The sequence below is a fragment of the Hydra viridissima genome, unplaced genomic scaffold, assembly GCF_058129835.1.
Source record: "Hydra viridissima isolate aposymbiotic clone 2 unplaced genomic scaffold, HvirCarnegie_v1 scaffold_8, whole genome shotgun sequence".
Classification (NCBI taxonomy): Eukaryota; Metazoa; Cnidaria; class Hydrozoa; order Anthoathecata; family Hydridae; genus Hydra; species Hydra viridissima.
The window spans coordinates 8,318,368-8,336,923 of NW_028324307.1; the positions used below are offsets into that span (position 1 = coordinate 8,318,368).

General features: G+C 27.7%; 1 protein-coding gene across 3 annotated transcripts; it reads left to right on the forward strand.

Moving 5' to 3' along the window:
* The first annotated feature begins 1,596 nt into the window (after nt 1-1,596).
* On the forward strand, nt 1,597-16,584 carry LOC145186934 (phosphatidylinositol 3,4,5-trisphosphate 3-phosphatase and dual-specificity protein phosphatase PTEN-like). 3 transcript variants are annotated; one of them, XM_090094979.1, is made up of 13 exons: nt 1,597-1,838; nt 2,291-2,438; nt 5,425-5,509; nt 5,680-5,724; nt 11,747-11,790; nt 12,010-12,140; nt 12,265-12,372; nt 13,638-13,702; nt 13,810-13,901; nt 14,415-14,476; nt 14,790-14,891; nt 15,194-15,379; nt 15,491-16,584. In XM_090094979.1, the coding sequence occupies exons 2-13, from the start codon at nt 2,369-2,371 to the stop codon at nt 15,869-15,871; spliced, it is 1,371 nt and encodes a 456-aa protein (XP_089951105.1). In that variant the 5' UTR covers nt 1,597-1,838; nt 2,291-2,368; the 3' UTR covers nt 15,872-16,584. The 3 variants fall into 3 exon arrangements, with proteins under 3 accessions (XP_089951105.1, XP_089951107.1, XP_089951106.1); XM_090094981.1 differs by lacking the exon at nt 5,425-5,509 and having other exon boundaries at nt 1,611-1,838; nt 2,291-2,403; XM_090094980.1 differs by lacking the exon at nt 1,597-1,838 and having other exon boundaries at nt 2,260-2,438.
* Nucleotides 16,585-18,556: the final 1,972 nt, after the last annotated feature.

Consider the following 18,556-nt stretch of genomic DNA (forward strand, 5'->3'; position numbering starts at 1 on the left):
AACTACTCTATTTTGTCGAAGCCTTATTCCAATTATGAAAGAACTCCCATTAAAAAAAAATAGACAGGCTATGATAAAGATATATATATATATATATATATATATATATATATATATATATATATATATATATATATATATATATATATATTATCTTTTTAGTAATATTTTTTCAGAATTACAAATATTTATGGGATCAGGAAAATTTAATTTATTATTTTCAATTGCATAACCAAGACTGCAATTATTAAAAACACTACCATCACTCTGTCTTCCCGAGTCACCAATGTCTACCATGAATTCTACCATGAATTCGTATTTAGCGTTACAAACTGCTAGAAGGACAATACTATGCGTTTTTTTATAGTTGAAATATTCTGACCCTCCATTATGGGGAGCTTGCATAATAATGTGCTTGCCATCTATGCAAGCTGAGACACCTATAGCATGCGGAAAATCCCAAATATTTTCGAATTCTTTAGCAATTGACTTCCATTCGTGTTTTTCTGATGGGACGTGTAGAAAATTTCTCTCTTTCAATGAATTCCAAATGGCTGCACACGTTTCACTAATAATTCTACTGATAGTGGAAGCACTGATTCTGTAACTTGCAGCAATAGTACACTGAGCATCTCCTGTTACAAGGAATCTAAGTGTTACGGCCAACCTCTCACTTGGACTGACAGGATCTCTCATTATAGTTCTTTGTTTCACAATGATAGGCGTTACAAACACAAGCAACTCTTCGTTAGTTGTTGGAGACATGAAAATACTTAAAAAAGTATTCCTGGTCGTGCAAACGTAAATTTCGTACTAATAAATGAAACTCTCCTTACTATAGGCGTTCAGCATAAATTTTCCTTACCCAAAATCGTTTCTTTAATTTTTCTTGTTTTATTTGCAGTATCTTTAAAATAATTATTTTTCTACTAATCAATAACAACCTTTTTCTTATTAATGACACGTTTTGTAGCAAAAAAAAAGCGTGCCAAATTGATGATGGAATTTAAAATTCTGATTCGGCGAAAAACGAGCCTCGAAAAAAATCCGTCGCACGAAATAATTCGCTCCGTGGAAATCCGCCTTTACACATCTTTGGAAACCTCAGACGTATAGAAAATGAAAAAAGATATGCACTCAAAACACATTGTTTTCTTCGTTTTTATCCGCAGAATTTTCAAATAGATAGATTTACAGAGTATGCTTTTTTAATATGAACAATATTTAGATTTTCACGATATTTCCGGCAGATCATTGTTTGCAGAAAACTTTTATTTTCGGACGGTTAAGTCAGGCATTCGGTCACTTGAGCCACAAATGTTTTTAAAAGATACCAACTTCAAATACTAAGAAATAAAAACTAAGGCAGCATGTTTTTTTAAGTTTTACCTTCTCATTATCACTTAATTGCTCATTTTGATAAACAGATAAATTGATATACTACTTATTATTAGTGTTTAGCATAGAAGTTACATCAGTTTGATATATTTGTTGCAAAATGTTACCAGCTTTTTTCAATTTTCAATTAGCGCAATTTATCTGCCAATGGGTATTTCTCAATCCACAATTTAAGCGGTTTAATCTGTCGCTTTGAATAATTCTAAAACCTCAAAGAAGGAGAGCCAATATGGTCGAAGGCATCAGTGCTTATTGTTATCACTTAAGTTTTATTGTAGTAAAAAAAAAAACTATAATTCGTAATAGCTAAAGACATAAACACATATAAACACAATGTTACAATTAAATTTCCGTTTTTTCCATTAAGTATTTTGTATCGGTGCCCCAATACGAGCTCATTAAAGTTTTAGTTCAGCTGATTTGTTGGCTTAAACTAAAACGTAAGTTTACCACTTTTAGTTCTAGTTATATGATATATTAGTTTTACATATCTTTTACACATCACAATTTTTTTTTTTTTTAATTTGAAAAATTTTGACTCATACAATCAATCAATATCAATATATTTTGTATTATTAAAAAGTTACAAAACACAGGTCATTACAAATAAAATAAATTATAATGACTTAAATCCAATAAAAAATGTACAAAAACAACTCATAAATAATTTAACCAAAGTTTACATGCATGCATGTATACATACATACATATATACATACATACATACATACATACATACATACATACATACATACATACATACATACATACATACATACATACATACATACATACATACATACATACTCACATACATACATGTCTGATGTTAGTAGGCAGGTTACTTCGGTACTGTTTAAATATTGAAGTTGTATAAATACTTTTTCTTTAGGAAATAAAGATATTTTTGGGTTGAAATTATGAATGTTCTTATTTGATTTTACTAACATTGCAATATAATAAAAAGAAGATGATCAAGCATATTGTAAGTAAAAAAAAGAGAAGGTATATAGAGAATGGATTTGATTTGGATCTTGCCTGTATCTTTTCTATTATCCAGCCACCAGGTATCATTCTTTGGTGGTACTGTTTTAAGTTGTAGAACTAGGAATATCAGATGGAACATTAATACTACTTGTCAACTCATTAAGTTTCATTACTAACACTCCTTTTATTAAGATTGCTTTGTTATGGGAACTTTCTCCATTAAACAAAAAAAAATTTCACATATTTCTACTCTCTCTTAGAATGGTCACCATTATAGCTTGTCATCATCCAAAATCTGTTAAGGACCAATAAAGTAGTTTTCTAGAATTTGTAACAATTCTTCTAGTTGCTAAGCTGTGAGAAACTTTTGATGGTCACATAAAGATTTTTTCTTGCATTTCCATGCATAAAGTATCTTAAACTTTGAAAATCACAGATTAAAAAAAAAAAATTCTTAAGAAATTTATATTTTGCCGCACTATAACTAATAATTACCACAATTTGCCATGTGTTGTGTTATATTTATTTGAGCTATATGATGCTTCAATCGAGTTTTAATTGATTGCTCATCTCCTCAAATCCCTGTTCAGATTTTATGTTTTAACTTGGTTGCTATGGTAATAAATTTTGCATAGCAACAACTCATTTTTACATCAACATTGTTTTAACAGTATTTTACTTGCTCTAAGTACATAATATTGGGGGTATGTATTAAAATGAGATTCACAATTCTTTTGAGGTTAATTTTTTTTGGTTACTATGGACACCTTACTTTGCATAGCATAGTAACAACATATTTTCGCTAGTTGTTAGTAAAAACGACGTGTATCTTGTTTAATTGAATCTCATTTGTCCAATTAATTATTTTTTGCTGCTTATAAAAAATTTAGAGATAAATTGTTATTGTTGCAAAGAACGTTTAAAATATTTCAAATACAGATAAAGCAACTAAATATTCAGCAGACAAAGCACTGGCTTTAATAATTGATGCAAGTCTGATAAAAGCTTCCTATCAATTGATTAGAAGAGAAGCCTTGGAGAAAGAATAAAACATCTACCCCACTTACAATGATGTCAGAGATGCAAATTTGAAATGTTATCCTGCAAACATAACAGTGTAGGAATATTCAGCTTCAGTTCCTTTAAAAGATTTAATGATTCATATTTTGCAAAGAATCTGTGCAGTTCAGGAACCTGTGCTAAGGCACTTGATATTGAACAACAAAGCAATAAAAACAATGACACTAATGTGTAAGGCTGGTTTTGATGGTGCTACAGGCCAAAACATTTATAAACAAGTTTTATCAGAACCTGACATTAACAGAAATTTAAAGGGTGAAGAATCATTATTTATTACTTGTCTAGTCCCATTGGATTTCACTGGATTTAACAATAGCAACGAAAAGGTGCCTATTTGGAGAAATCAAAAGTTGTTCTCCACAGCCTATTGTAGACCCATAAGATTTGCATACAAAATGGAATCTGTGATTGAAGAAGATCAGTACATTAAAAGTGAGATAGAAAGCTTGGGTATGATTTTATTAGAAGTTTGCAGATCTTCTATTGAAGTGAATTGTATTATTGAACTTACAATGATTGATGGGAAGGTTCAAACAATATTATCTGAAAAAAAAAAAGAAACAAGAAGAAACAAGAAAGTGGCAAGCAAGATCTAAAGAACACAAAGAAAAGGCATCTGTAGCTAAACAAAAGATTCAGACTGGTTTTATGAACAAAATGGGACTTGTTGTTGATTTCCCTAAAAGTGGTGGTTCTGGAACAAGCAATGATGGCAATACCTCAAGACGTGCTTTTGCAGCATATGAACAAACAGCTGAAATTCTGGGTATTGATCAAAATCTTATATTCAGATTTTACATTATCTTGGTAAGGCTCTTTTCAGGATATAAAATAGACTGCTTAAAATTCAAGGATTATTGTTTTGATACTTTTAGATTATATGTGTCCCCTTTATCCATGGTATTACATGGCTTAATCAGTTCGCAAAGTATTGATACATGGATATGACATAATTAAAAGCCTTACATTACCCATTGGACTTATGTCAGAGGAAGCTCAAGAATAAAGACTTTAAATCTTATTGCAAAAGTTTCAGCCAAAAAACATCCAGAAGAGCAACAAATATTGATCTTATCAATAGACTCCTAGTTTCCAGTGATCCTGTAATTTCATCACTGCGTAAATCAACATCACACCAAACAAATCATAAAGTATTTCCTTCAAATGTTTTACAATTACTTAAACAATCTTCAAATGATATTATTGTTTTATAATTTTTTGATGTAATTTAAAATTGACAATGTTTTCTTGTTATATTTTTTGCTTTTATTATTCCTAAAATATTATTTACCTAAATACTCAATTGTTATTCAATATAGGTGGGTCAAAAATCTGATAAAATATTCAAATATCAATTTACCACTTTGTAAATAAGGAAAGTATCTGGTAGCTAAGCGATATAAGTATCCATAGCAACTATATTTTAAAAATTACCACTTTTGTAAGAAGTGTGATCTCATATTGGTATTCATACCAATTTAGTGAATATAGCACTTATAAAATATCTGCAGATAACAAAAATAGGTTGTTGCTAAGCAAAAAAGGTATCCATAGCAGCAAAATAAAAAAAAAATTACCTTCATAAAAAGTGCAGACATCATATTAGTACTCATACTAATTTTAGTGAATATAGCTCTAATATTAAATTATTTACGAATTTTCTCCAGTATAAGTGAATTCTGGCCCATTGTGCACTGCAAAAATGATTTCTCACTGGTTCACTTTACTCAATATAACAGTCATACCATAAGCTATCAAATTTTTTAATGAACATACATGTGTGTCTAAATATACGAGGGCAATTGTAGATGCATATATTATGGAAATAAAGGTTTATCTAAGTATATTAAGTATTATTACTTTTTAAAGTATGATGATTTAAAAAATATGATTAAAAAAAAAAAAACTAAGTTATTAAAATATTTCAAACTTTGAATTTTCCTTAATAAGTATTGTTAGATATAAAGCCAAATATTATTGCCATGGGTTTCCCTTCAGAAAATCTTGAAGGGGTATACAGAAACAATTTTGATGATGTTGTTAGGTCTGCTTTTGAAAAGATTTATTCCACATTTTTAGATGGATTTAACAATTTCTCTGTTTCATGTTTTATATAGATTTCAAGGATTGTTTCTTATGTTTTACATTTTTTAATTTCATGCGGAAGTAGTTCTAAAAAATGGTTTGTTGAGTGATTTTTGTTTTTACTTTCAGGTTTCTTGAACAAAAACATAAAGACAAGTACAAAGTTTATAATCTGTAAGTTAGTAACTTTTGTGTTTTTATGTTCATATTTGTTATGTGCACACAGGTATACACAAATAAATACAAACTCAAAAGTATTACTGGAAAGTCAAAAAGCAATAAATAAAGTAATAAATAAAGCAATATGTAATGAATACCTTGACAGATTAAACACATGGGCCATTACACTCTGGCATTTAGTTTTTAGTAAACTAGATGCCAAAATATAATGACCGTTTTGAATCATTTCAAGCTTGTTTTACAAGTTTTTTAGACAAGTTCAAATAATTAGTCTGTTGTCAAGGTTTGTCTTTTGCAGCATGTTAAGCTTGAGAACAGACATCTAAAATGCAATTCAAGTCTTAACTGTTAGCTGGCCATTCTAGTTTTTTTTATATTGTCATTAAACCATTTAGTACACATTTTTGCACAATGGTAAAGAACATAACCTTGTTGAAATATGCAATTAAGTCCACTAATTCTAATGTATGGTTGTAAATTTTATTTGGTATTTCAATAAATAAGATAGAGTTAAGTCCAACCATAGAAAATGGCTATTCTATATGGATTCAATGTGAAATACAATAACTTTATAGCATAAAGTGTAGTCTTTTCTTAGTTTCTTTAGATCTTTATGAATAAAAAATGTAAATTTTATACCAGCGTTAATTAAGGTGTGTGGAATTCAAATAGAACTAATTTCAAATTAAAATACACCTAATCAAAATTTCCATTTTAAAAATATTTCACTAATATTTATGTTATCATGTAAAGTGTATAGATAAATACAAAGTGCATTTAGAGAATGTTAAAACTTCTTCAATTTTGACACAAAGTTCTACTTATGTTAAACTAACTTTTTAAAAACTTAAAATTAGAAAAAATGAGTAAGAAGGATCAGTAAAAAATGTAAGAAAAAAGTTTTGAGCAATCACATTTAGTATCAGTAGTTATGATTTAATCAGAAGTTAATATTGGTAAATCTTACATGGTCTTATGTAACAACGAGTGTTAGATTGCAACCAATAAATTCTGTTTTCCTTTCATTGAAAGTATTAAATATTAAATGTAATTATCTCTGCTATGTGAAAAAGGTTAAAAAATAAAAAAAAAATACTGCACCAGGAATGATACTTTTTTATAAGTCTGTCTAGCGTAGATTCAAAATATAATATTTGATAATCATAAAATGAATTGATTTAAAATAACTTTAAATTATGTAAAGGATGCATGACATTTGCTAGCGAATTACTTTGCATTTCCATATTAGAAAAACATAACAATAGTGGAATTATGAAAAAATACAAATGATTGAATGAAAGCCATTTTCGCATTTCACTTCGCTACTATTTTTTCTTTTTTTTTTTGTTTTGTTTTGTTTTGTTTTGGTTATTTATTCTATTATTGTAAGTATTTTTGTACTACTGTTTTGAACAAAATTGACATTTAGCTTTGTTTATGATGAATTTTATAAAGTATGTAAAATGAGGTGAGTTTGGCCAAAGTAAAAGTAGTTTTTCTCACAAAAAAAAGGTAACAATGGTTAATATATTTATATTTTAATAGATGTGCTCTCAGTTAAATAATATATGAAAATTAAAATGAAAAAAAGTTTAGTCTTGAGCTTTTTTTTTAAAATCCTTTCCAGCCCAAATTATTTAACTTCAATAAAAAATTTCTTTTTAACTATTTCTTATGTAACTATGTCTAGACAACATTTTGTTTAAATAACAAGTTGGTTTTCCTTATTTTTTGTATAGAAATCAATAAGTTTTTTTTGTTGGTTATGCAAAGGTGCACATTACATTTACTACATTTCAGCCAAGAATATCCCATTACACATAGTTTACATCTATTTTTTACTAGACTGTTCTGGTATGTGTCTGTAATTATCAAATTGATTGTTTACTCTGTGTATTGATGTAATGCCATATTTCTTTTTTTTTTTTTTTTTTTTTTTTTTTGCACTGTTATTTTCCTAAGACAATTGTCTCCCTCATTTGGTGGTCACCATTGTATTGTAGTGTATCAAACTATTTGCAATTTTGGCTCGAAGATCTAAAAGTGCGTTGTTTTATGTTTAGATGTTTTAGGTGCCTTTTATATAATAACCAAGTATTTTCAATACTGACTACACTATTTTCAGATTAAATCTTTTTGTTCTAATATCAATACTATATAATACAAGCATTCTACAACCATATCCAAAAGTTTAACCCCTCTCATAAAATTATTGTACTCTTTAACAATTGCTTTCAATATAGGTGTTGGCTAAATGCACAAATTTGTTGTCCAGCAATTTGACAGGAATTACACCATTGTTCTCATAATAAATTTGGTCACAACCATCTCTTCTTTCTTTTTTCAGTTCTTTATCATTTTTGAAACAGCTACCAGGAAACCTGTTTAAATGAGTAGTTCCAGTTGTAAAAAAAATAATTTCTTTTAAACTGACAATCAAAGAGTGGCGCATGAACCAATTATCTGTAAAAACTCAAATTTTGATTCCTTGGTAATGCCTCCACTAATACCAAATGTTTGGGTCAATTTGAAGGTATTTTTTTCCAATATATATAGTGAACATTTGGGTCAATTTGATGTTATTTTTTCCAATATATATCATACAAAACCTTTTATACCCCACTTATGTGGTTTGTTCTTTACATAGTTTCAAAGAACTGCCTTTGAAAGCAATAATAAACTCATCTATAGAATTGTATTGATCAGGTTCAATTTTTCTAAAATTGGCTGTCAGTTTTTCTATATACAGTCTTATTTCTTATCAGGAACTGGCCCAAAAGGTTTTTATCCCTCCAAAACATTCTATAGGAAGGCATCCTAATAATGCCACTTAGAATATGAATGCCTTTAAATTGTTCAATTTCTTTTTCAGTTATATTTACTGATATGTTGTTTTTTTGTACTGAGTACAAATCAGTTTGATAAGCTATATTTCTTATTATCTCCTAATAAATAACTGAAAATATTATTAAAGACTTAGTTCTTCATTTGTTGGATGTGAAAAAGACTAATATGCCTTCTTATGTAGTAAGCTTTGTAATTTTTTTTGGTTCAGTATATATATATATATATATATATATATATATATATATATATATATATATATATATATATATATATATATATATATATATATATATATATATATATATATATATATATATATTGCCATCTCTACATTCTTTTAAAATTTCAAGTTTCTATATTTCATGTAATTCTTCATATCTTCTCCTGGATTCTTCCTGAAAGGCTTTCTTTTCCTTCTTCTTTTTTCTTGATACCAGAAAAATGTTTCAAATATTCTTCAACAATTATTGTATCAAGATTTATTGTTTTTTTAGATGCACTCATCTCAAAAAATTAAAAAGTCAAAATAAACAAAGTCAAAATATTAAAATAAACAAAAAAGGTTAAAATGAACAAAAGAAATTGAAAATGCATCTAAATTGTAAATTTGCAAAAGAATTTAAAAATTTAAACAAGAAAATTAAAAATAGAATATAAATATAATTTTCAAACATGTAAGTTGTTGAAACATGAAACATGAAAATTGTTGCCGCATGGCAACAATTTTCGTTATGGAGAATATTTATTTTCTATAAAACAAGTAATAATAAAGTATATACATTTGTAATACATACCTTTATAATGGAGAAATTTTTTTTTTTTATCGAAAACACATTAACACAATAATGATAAAAACAATAGATAATGAAGGTAAAGCATAACTGTAACACTTTATTGACAAAAGTTCAAAATATTCAGTTAAAAACAAATGAAAATTAAATATTTTTAAACAAAGTTGCAAAGAGCCATCTTTAACAGACTAGTAAAACTATTTCTTTCATTTAATCCAGGAAATTTACATAGGTGCAAAATTTATGATATTTTAAATGACATGTTGCTGTATGGCAACAATGAGCTGGAAAAAGATAGACATTAGTGATGGGTCAAAGTCTATAAAGGTGGTGACTTTGACCAATAATGTGAAACTCAAAGTTATAGAGTGATTATATAAACCTTATAAATATTAAAAAACATAACCATGTACATCTTTATCATAAGTATCAGTCAATTTAATTTTTTTTTTTTTGCATCAGTTAATTTTTGGATTTTTGTATTCATGCTGGCTGCTTGTATGTTAGAAACATTGGTGAAATACTTTTCCCTAGAACAACTGATACTTTCTACCTTTTTTAGAGTTATATGTCACCTCTTGCTTCAACCAGATGTTGTATGAAGGAATCAGTTATAAGGGAACTAGTACTCTCTTCACTTGTATATTCTCTAATATGAAGTCTGTTTAAAAGCTGTTTTCACTCAAGCCATTAAATTCTATTTTGATTTTCTAACAACCAGGTTTTTCAATTTTGCTCATGAGATTTTTTATCAATGTGGGAAATTGGTCCTTTTAAAGTTTAGAAGTGATGGTGCTTTACATCCTTTCCCACTTTCTTTCCCTCCATCAAGCCTTCACTGGTCAAAAGTATGCAACATCCAGTGGCTGCATCAAATATGTTGAATTTTGAGGAAGTGTTATCAATTTTGTATTGTTGTCTTCACACAATGACAGATTGTGTGGATTAACATATGATGACAAATTGTCTCTGATGAGAATATATGTACATTGAATTTTTTGATGTAATGTTTACCACTCATTGATATTCTTTAATTTTTAGTGTGTCTAAAAAAGATCATTGTACTGTTTGATAACTACCATGTTAGGAGAACAGGTACAATTTATGTACTATTGTGCCTAATGTGTTCCCAAAGATAAAGCCATAAAGAAATTTGTTATTTGAATTATTGCTGAAGTTACTGCTGTGAGAGATTTGTCAAAGGTCAGTGTCTATGATAGTTATGCATAACCAAAACATTATGCTGAATTAAGCTATTGCAACAGTTGTGCAATATATTCAAAGGTTGTATGTAATCGATCTAGAGAAGATCATAAAATCAGAATGCTGCCCCCATTATTTGGTTTAAGACCTGAAAATAAGTGAACTCCAGGACAAGGGCCAGCAGCAAGTGGAACACCTTCAAAGAATTAATGGATGAAATAAATCTTCTGAATTTTTTTTTAAAAAAGAAAAAAAGCAATTTAGAGCAAGATAATCTCGTTGCTTTAAAAGAGACCTCATTATCAAGCTATAAATTGCTGTATTTTTTATTTACTTACACACTAAATGATTTTTTTTTTATTTACTATAAGATTTTTAAAATTAATTTACACGCTATATGATTTTTTTAATTTACTTACACTATATGATTTTTTTTATTTATACACTATATGATTAACACAAATATTTATGAAAATTTGAGATTTGGTCATTTTAATTATAAATTTTTTTAAATACTTTAATTTACTCTGGTATATAGTTTCATACTTTTTGTCATAAATTTAAAGATAGTAAGAAAAATGCACTAGAAAATATAGAATAGTGGGAAGCAAAAGTCTGATACACATCTTTTTAGTATTTAAACAGGTATTAACATGAAAAATCATCATTGAATTTGCATGGAATTATTCATAAAATACTTCTTGACATCCAACTGTTGCTAGACTAGCAGTTGGGCAATAAGGAAATTTGTTTTGCTTAGAAAACCAAATAAATGAAGCCCAATGATTTTTCTGAATCATTTAAGTTGATGTTCATCTTTTGCAGTTAGAGTCATCTGATCATTTTAACAATTCTGACTTGCAATGAATCTCCTAATTCCTTATAACCTTTAATGGTAATTTCCAAATTACAATCTTTTGCTATGTCAAAAAATTATTGTTGATCCTGAAATATTTTCTAAAATTACAACCAACCATTTTAAATGAACTTGATAATTTTTTTTATTAGATTAATTTTAAGAAAATTAATAGAAAAGATTTTATTATAAAGTAAATAAATAGGATAACTGTTAAGTAAGATAAAAGTTATTTTGTTCTATGATTTATTATCAAAGTTATATGTAATTCTTTGCAGAGTATTTCATATTTCATTTAGCATTTTTTTAATATTTTTAGTTGTTCTGAGAAGTACTATGAACCTGAGAAATTCTGCAGCAGAGGTAATTGAGAATTCACTAATATTTTAAATCATCTGTTATGTTTTTCTCTGCTTATTGATTTGAAAAGAAAAATATGTAAAACACAATTATTTTATAATTAGATACATTTATTCCTGGGCATATATTAAAAGAATGTCTTAAGAAATTGTTTGAACAGATGCGATGATCAAAATGTTTGATGTTTTATGAGTTTTATTTTATGAATTTTGCTCTATGTAGTTTCTCTATTTGGATTTGATGACCACAGTGCACCACCATTTGAATTGATGGAACAATGTTGTGTTGACATGGACAATTGGTTAAACAAAGATGTTGATAATGTTGCCATTGTTCACTGTAAAGCTGGAAAGGTAAAAGCATTAAAACATAAAAATGTTGATGTGCACTTTATATGACTAAAATTACATCACAATGCTATTGGGTACATTGCTATACCTTCATGATGGTATTATTTAGTTTCTCTTTTCTTTATAGGGACGTACAGGTGTAATGATATGTGCCTATTTATTGTATAGAGGTTATTTTGACAATGCAAAAGATGCAATGGATTACTATGCTAAAACTCGAACTTACAACGAGAAAGTAGGTAGTTCTGCTTCATTTTTTTTTAGATGTTTAACAAGTGTTCCTGGAAAAGAAAAAATTTGTTAACGGGATTTCTATCCTCATATATTCTCAGCTGTTTTAACATTGCATTGTGAAAACACAATTTCCTCAAATAAAATGCAAAAGATAATATAAAAAGTTATAGATAAAAATTAAAATTGCTTTGCTTATTGGTTATTTGCTATTTCTCTAATAATCCTTACTATTATTATATTTACAAGTATTTACATTTATTATATTTACAAGTACATTTATTAGTTATTAAGGTTAAGTTATGAGATTAAATCTTATATATATCTTATAGTGGAAAATAATCAACTCACAGTAGAAAAGTCAGTAAAACACATTGAAAATGCTAATTTTAAAGAAGAGAAAAACATATAAAGACATAAAAACAGTTAAATGATTAAGGTTAAAAAGAATATTTGTATGTTTCATAGGCATGCACAATTTACTTAAGGTTTGGTTGCATATTGACAAAAGATACATTGACATGATATAAAACAAAAAATTTTTGTCTTAAACCATAAATACTAGTGTGACTAGTATTTATGGTTTAAGACAAAAAAGAAAATGGTAACAAGCATTTAGAAAGCTTTGGTGTAAAAGTAGAGTGACATTTATGTATCACTTTTTACTTTTGATTTTTGTAAATGTAAAACATGTGAGTTTTTAAAATAGAAAATTTGTAAAGCAAGTTTCATTGCTATTTATTACTTGATTTTGGAATAATCACACCCTGCTGTTTAAGATATTGTTCTAAAACAGTAGACAAACTTCTAAAGCAGTTAGATCTATCTTGTGATGCTTTCTCCCAACAAACTTCTTTCTTTTCAAATGTAAGTTTTAATAGATTGGAAAAATAAGTTAGATTTGTCTGCATATTTATTAAAAAATATCTGGAAGGATATGCTATACAAACCAGTTTTAGCACTTTGTGCAGATATTTCTGTCAGTGATGGTCATGAGCATTTTTTTCATATCTGAATATTGAGTGATGTGGTTAAAAACTTCTTTTGGAGTTTTACATAGAGAATTAAGTGTTACATAGAGGATTGAGTTTTTATATATATAAAAAAAAAAAAAAAAAAACATTTATTTTTTATTCTAAAAACATTTGCACAAACGTTTTTTCTGCCAGACATTTTATGTTGAAACTTTGCAAAAACAAATTAATTAGTTTTCTTTTTTTAATCGAGTAGCGTTATTTGATTTTTTCTTTTGTTTCTACTATTTGACAGGGTGTGACAATACCTAGCCAAAGACGGTACATAGAATATTTCAGCTACTACATGAAAAACATAAAGTATAATTGTTTCTTTATAACATTTAAAATTGTGTTTTCTTATTTAAAGAACAGTTTCTTAAAGTTTTTGTTATGTAATGTGGATCTTGTTCCTAATTTTAACTTAGGAATGGGGCAAATGTTACTTTTGACAGAAAAACTGTTCTCCTTGAATCAATCAAGTTTATTGGAATTCCTACTTTTAACTCTGGAACATGTGGTGAGTTCCACTGAACTACTTTTGTTTTTATGGTTTGTAGAAGAAATTGAACTATCCTTTTTATACACAAAGTTTAAGACATTAAAAAAAATTCTGACAAAATTTTATGCAAATAATAAGTTAAAAAATTGGTTCTGAAAAATTGTCTCGAAGTTAAATATGAAAACATCGTTCTACTTAATTAGTTTACTTAATTACTTAATTTAGTAATAAAGTTTTCAGAAAAGAACAAAAATCAACTTTATTAGGAGAAACAAATGATCACTTTAAATTAGCTGAGTGTGCTATTTCAGTTAAAGTGACTTGGCATTTTTTTAAATGGTTTTCAATGTGAATTCCTTAACTTTTTAAAATCACTTTTTTAAGTAAGATAGCAAATACAAACATTTTACTGGTTCACTAATATTAACATTGACAGCTGAAATGGTCTTCATCACAAACAAAATCCTTTGTGTTGTGCCATTTGCTTTATCAAAAACAAAAAGTATTTTTTGTCACTTTTTTACTTTTCAGTGCCCAGTTTCGTCATTTACTCTGGTAAAGTGGAACTTTACAAATCCAAACAAACATTCGAGGTAAGTAAGTTCAAAAACACGTTTGATTTATGTAAACGAAGCTGCTGAGTGTTTAACAAATTATCAACTAAAAAAATGGAGAGGTTTTTTTTTTCTGCTTTAAGTTTTTTATCAGATTTGTTTAACTTTTGTTTATAACTTACTAGTATCATTAATAGTAATATGTAACATCAATGAAAAGTATTAAATCTAATATTTTTTGATTATCACTAAAAATTAATAACAGTAATAATATTTCTATAGTAATAATATTTCTAATATAAATAATTAATAACAGTAATAATATTTCTACTGGTGTAAAGTATTTATTTAGATAAAGAAAAACGATAAAGAGTATACTATGAAGTTACAAAAACCAGTCCCACTGTGTGGCGACATCAAAATAGATTTTTTTCATAAAGAGTTGTTTAAAAAGGTGAAAATATTTCTTGATTTTTTACTATTTATGTATTGCGCGCAATCGCGTAGTCATTCAAGCCTCTCACGCTTCCTTTTAGTTGTTATATAAAAACGAGCATTTTGTTATTTTTTCTCTTCCTTACAAGAAATAAAAACCGCTCTAGCACGCTTAGTTATAAATAAAAAATAAAATTCTTTACATCGTGTACAAGTACTACGACATTATGTTTTTAGTCTTGTTTTTTCAATCTAGCTTAATATTTTGAAAATTCCATGAGTTTTTTATATTTCATATCTTTTATTTGTACTTTGAACTAGGAACGTATGTTTGTTTTTTGGTTTAATACTTCTTTTCTGGAGTATAACACAACATCGAGCCATACGAGCAGTCCCGGCTGTAACAAGTGGCAAAAAAACGAAGTGAAGAGCTTCTTGTTTAGTAAAAAGGAGCTTGACAAAGCAAACAAAGACAAAAAAGACAAGTTTTTTCCTTCAACTTTTCAGGTTTTTTTAGTTTCTACTTTCGTATTGTTTTTGTTTTTTTTTTCTTTCTAAAAAGTTGAAGTTAAAACTATTTCTTCGCAACATGAAAGAGTGGTAAATGTTTATTTTCAGCTTTCTTTGGACATAACACTTCCAGGAGATGGGAAAACAGACGCTACGGATTCCTGCGAACAAACAAGCCAAAATGATAATAAATGTAAATCCAACGTTAGTAAAATTGAAAAGAGTTCTTCGTCCGAATCCAACGAAAAACTAGCTAAATACGATGAAATACCAAAAACTAACTCTAAGCAAACTTCTGATAAGGCTAACAGAACATTATCACCATTTACTAAACGAGGTAATTCTACTCCAAGCGCAGTTAGTGATCTAAATCGTTCATCGAGTCCTTCTTTAGACACACTAGCAGTAGAAGACGTAATAACTGTGGAAGATGAGCAATTAAGTGACGATGATGAAGAAGAAGAGTTTAATGAGATTGAATCCAAATAATTACGTTTTTAAATAACCATACTTGCAAATATCTCTTCGTCTTTCGAAGTAAATAAAGATGGTCTGTCCGCCGATATCTTATTGATGGAGTTGCTGCAACTGTCACCGAAAAGTGGCATGATGGAAAAAAATCATCTAAATAATTATGTCCTATGCATTTAATTATTATATTTTTATATGTGCAATTAAAATCGAAAACTGAGTCAACATCGATTACACTTTTCCATGGAAAAGTATTCCAAATTTCGCAATTACTTTTTTCTTAGTATCCTTTACAAACTTAAAACAAGATGTGAGCTCTTGCGTTTGCAGTTGTCTTCAATTGAATCTATTTTTTGATTTTAAATTTTTAAATTTTGTTTTCGTTCACACGTTGTCCTAAATTGAAATATGCACAATCATCTTACATCATAAGCTAATTATGCACAGTCATCTTACGTAATATGTTAATTACGCACATTCATCTTACGTAATATGTTATCTTAAATAATTTTTAAATAGTTTTTTTTTAAAAAAAAAGCATGAACATAATGTTCCGTGGCGAAATAACTTCATTAATTGAAATTAATATATAGTCCGTAAAATGTTCATACGGTGTGTTTTTTGTTGATAATTCTTATCTGCATTTTGCATTTTTAGCAAAAGATTTGCTTGTAATTTTGCCGTGCCTAAATGGATCAAAAATTTTAATTAAAAAAATTGTTTTTGACCAAGTGCATAGTTGTTCGTCCATTTAATTTTTTTTTTTTTTTTGTTGTATATCTCCTGTGAGTGGAGCAGAAAAAGCTTATTGAGCTGGATACGTGGGAATTTAAACTGGGGGCGTTGATCGAAAGTTCTAAAAATTTAAAGTGTCAAGTAAGCTAAATTTCAGTTTACATATTTTAAAAACCCGTGGCTTTTTCTAGACAGTCAAACAAAACAGCAGGGTTTTGGTGTCAAAAAGAAAGTTAAGTTCAAAGCTGTTCTTAAAAAATGTTAGATGGTAAAAGTAATGAACGAGGTTTGTTAAGTTCTTTATTCGAGCAAATAATGCAGCAAGTAAAAAAACTAAATTCTTAAGGTAGCAGATCCCCTTAAAATAAAGTTGCTTAAATTGTTGTAATGGAGCATCAATTGCAATTAAATTCTATATTATATCAATTAAATATTTTTATTATTATTTTGAAATTTTGAAAAAAAAAGTAACCAAGGAATAGTTAGACATTTAAGCAGCCATTTTGAAAAATATACAAACAAGATTAAAAAAATTCTGGTAAATGCTACTGACTCTAAATTTTCAAGGTATGTTAGGAGAACTATTAACTAGGGTTTCAACCACTTTTGTGTAAAACGGGTAAATATTTCAAAAGATAATAAAATAAAAGATTTTTTTTTTTTTAAATTAGTAAAATTAAGTACCTAAAAAAATAAAAAGTTGTACTTAATATAAAAATTAGACCTTTGTTGAGGTATAAATCCCAGACAACACATCAAGGAACATTTCCTGAAAATTTCAAATCAAAATCTTCATTAGAAGTTGAGAAAACATGTTTAATGTGTTGCAAAGTATTAAAAAAAATGAAACACAAGAAAAATGCTTTTACAGATTTCGTAATAAAAAAATAAAGTTGGTATCATTCTAAAAACCACCAGCAGAGTATGATGTTCCTTCTTCATTTTCTTTATCTATGAATCCTTTTTTTATTGCTCTCAGCACCTTTCTTCTACTGATACCTGCTGTGGAAGTCTTTTTGGTCATATAACCTATTCGAGTTGAATTTTTTTTATTGTCCCAATGTGCATAAATCGAACGATTTTTATTTTCAGTTTTTTAAAAACTTCATATAGCCCAGTTGCTCCATCATTAAACTCTAAAATAGCAGATGATACAGCAATTTCAAGAGTACTTCAGCTAAAATAAACATCTTTAGGACATTTTTTCCAAATGAAGTTGTTGATAGCTTCGTTATTATTTTGCGTCTGTCCATGCAAACACTTGGATAATAATTTATCTCTGCTTAAATCTTGAAAGATAGGTTTTAAAATTTCTGTTATTGCTAATAAAAGAATTAATTTAGCTTTGTAATTCGATTTACCTGTAAATTTATTTGACTGCCACATGCACCAGCTGTTTATACATCGAGGACAAAATTTATGCCGTTCTACTTCATCAATAATATTTGAGTTATGGAAAAGTGTTGCCCAAATACTTTTTTTCATTTCATAAATGCTGTTGAGATTTTTCTGAACAACAATTTGTGACTTCTGCACTTCTTTTATTTACTACTGAAATTTGGAATGTGTCTATAACTTCGTCACAGTTTTTACAAAACATTTCAAATTGCAAGCTAAATCCCATTTTTTTCTTGAGGTTACCATGCAAAATAATCTTATTTCTAGGGTTAGGACTATTGTAATTGTAATGAAAACAATAACAGCAACAATAATTATTGTTATTGTATTAACTTAATTTAGAAACAATAACAATACTTGTGATTTACAACTATTGTAATTCTGTAATACAATAACAATAAATATTGTATTGTAATTCGTCTTTGTAATACAATAACAATATATTGATATTGTAATAAAAATTATTTTATTGTCAAAATTTAATAAATGTTTTAATAGTCCAGTTAAGGGTAATAGTCCACTATATACCCTTGTACCCTTGTACCCTTGATTCTATTTTACTGAAACATA

Coding starts and splice junctions, on each gene's coding strand:
- LOC145186934 (XM_090094979.1), top strand. CDS start 2,369: ATGATCAAGCATATTGTAAGTAAAAAAAAGAGAAGGTATATAGAGAAT. Junction 11,791..12,009: donor TGAGAAATTCTGCAGCAGAG/GTAATTGAGAAT, acceptor TGCTCTATGTAG/TTTCTCTATTTGGATTTGAT. Junction 15,380..15,490: donor TTTTTCCTTCAACTTTTCAG/GTTTTTTTAGTT, acceptor GTTTATTTTCAG/CTTTCTTTGGACATAACACT.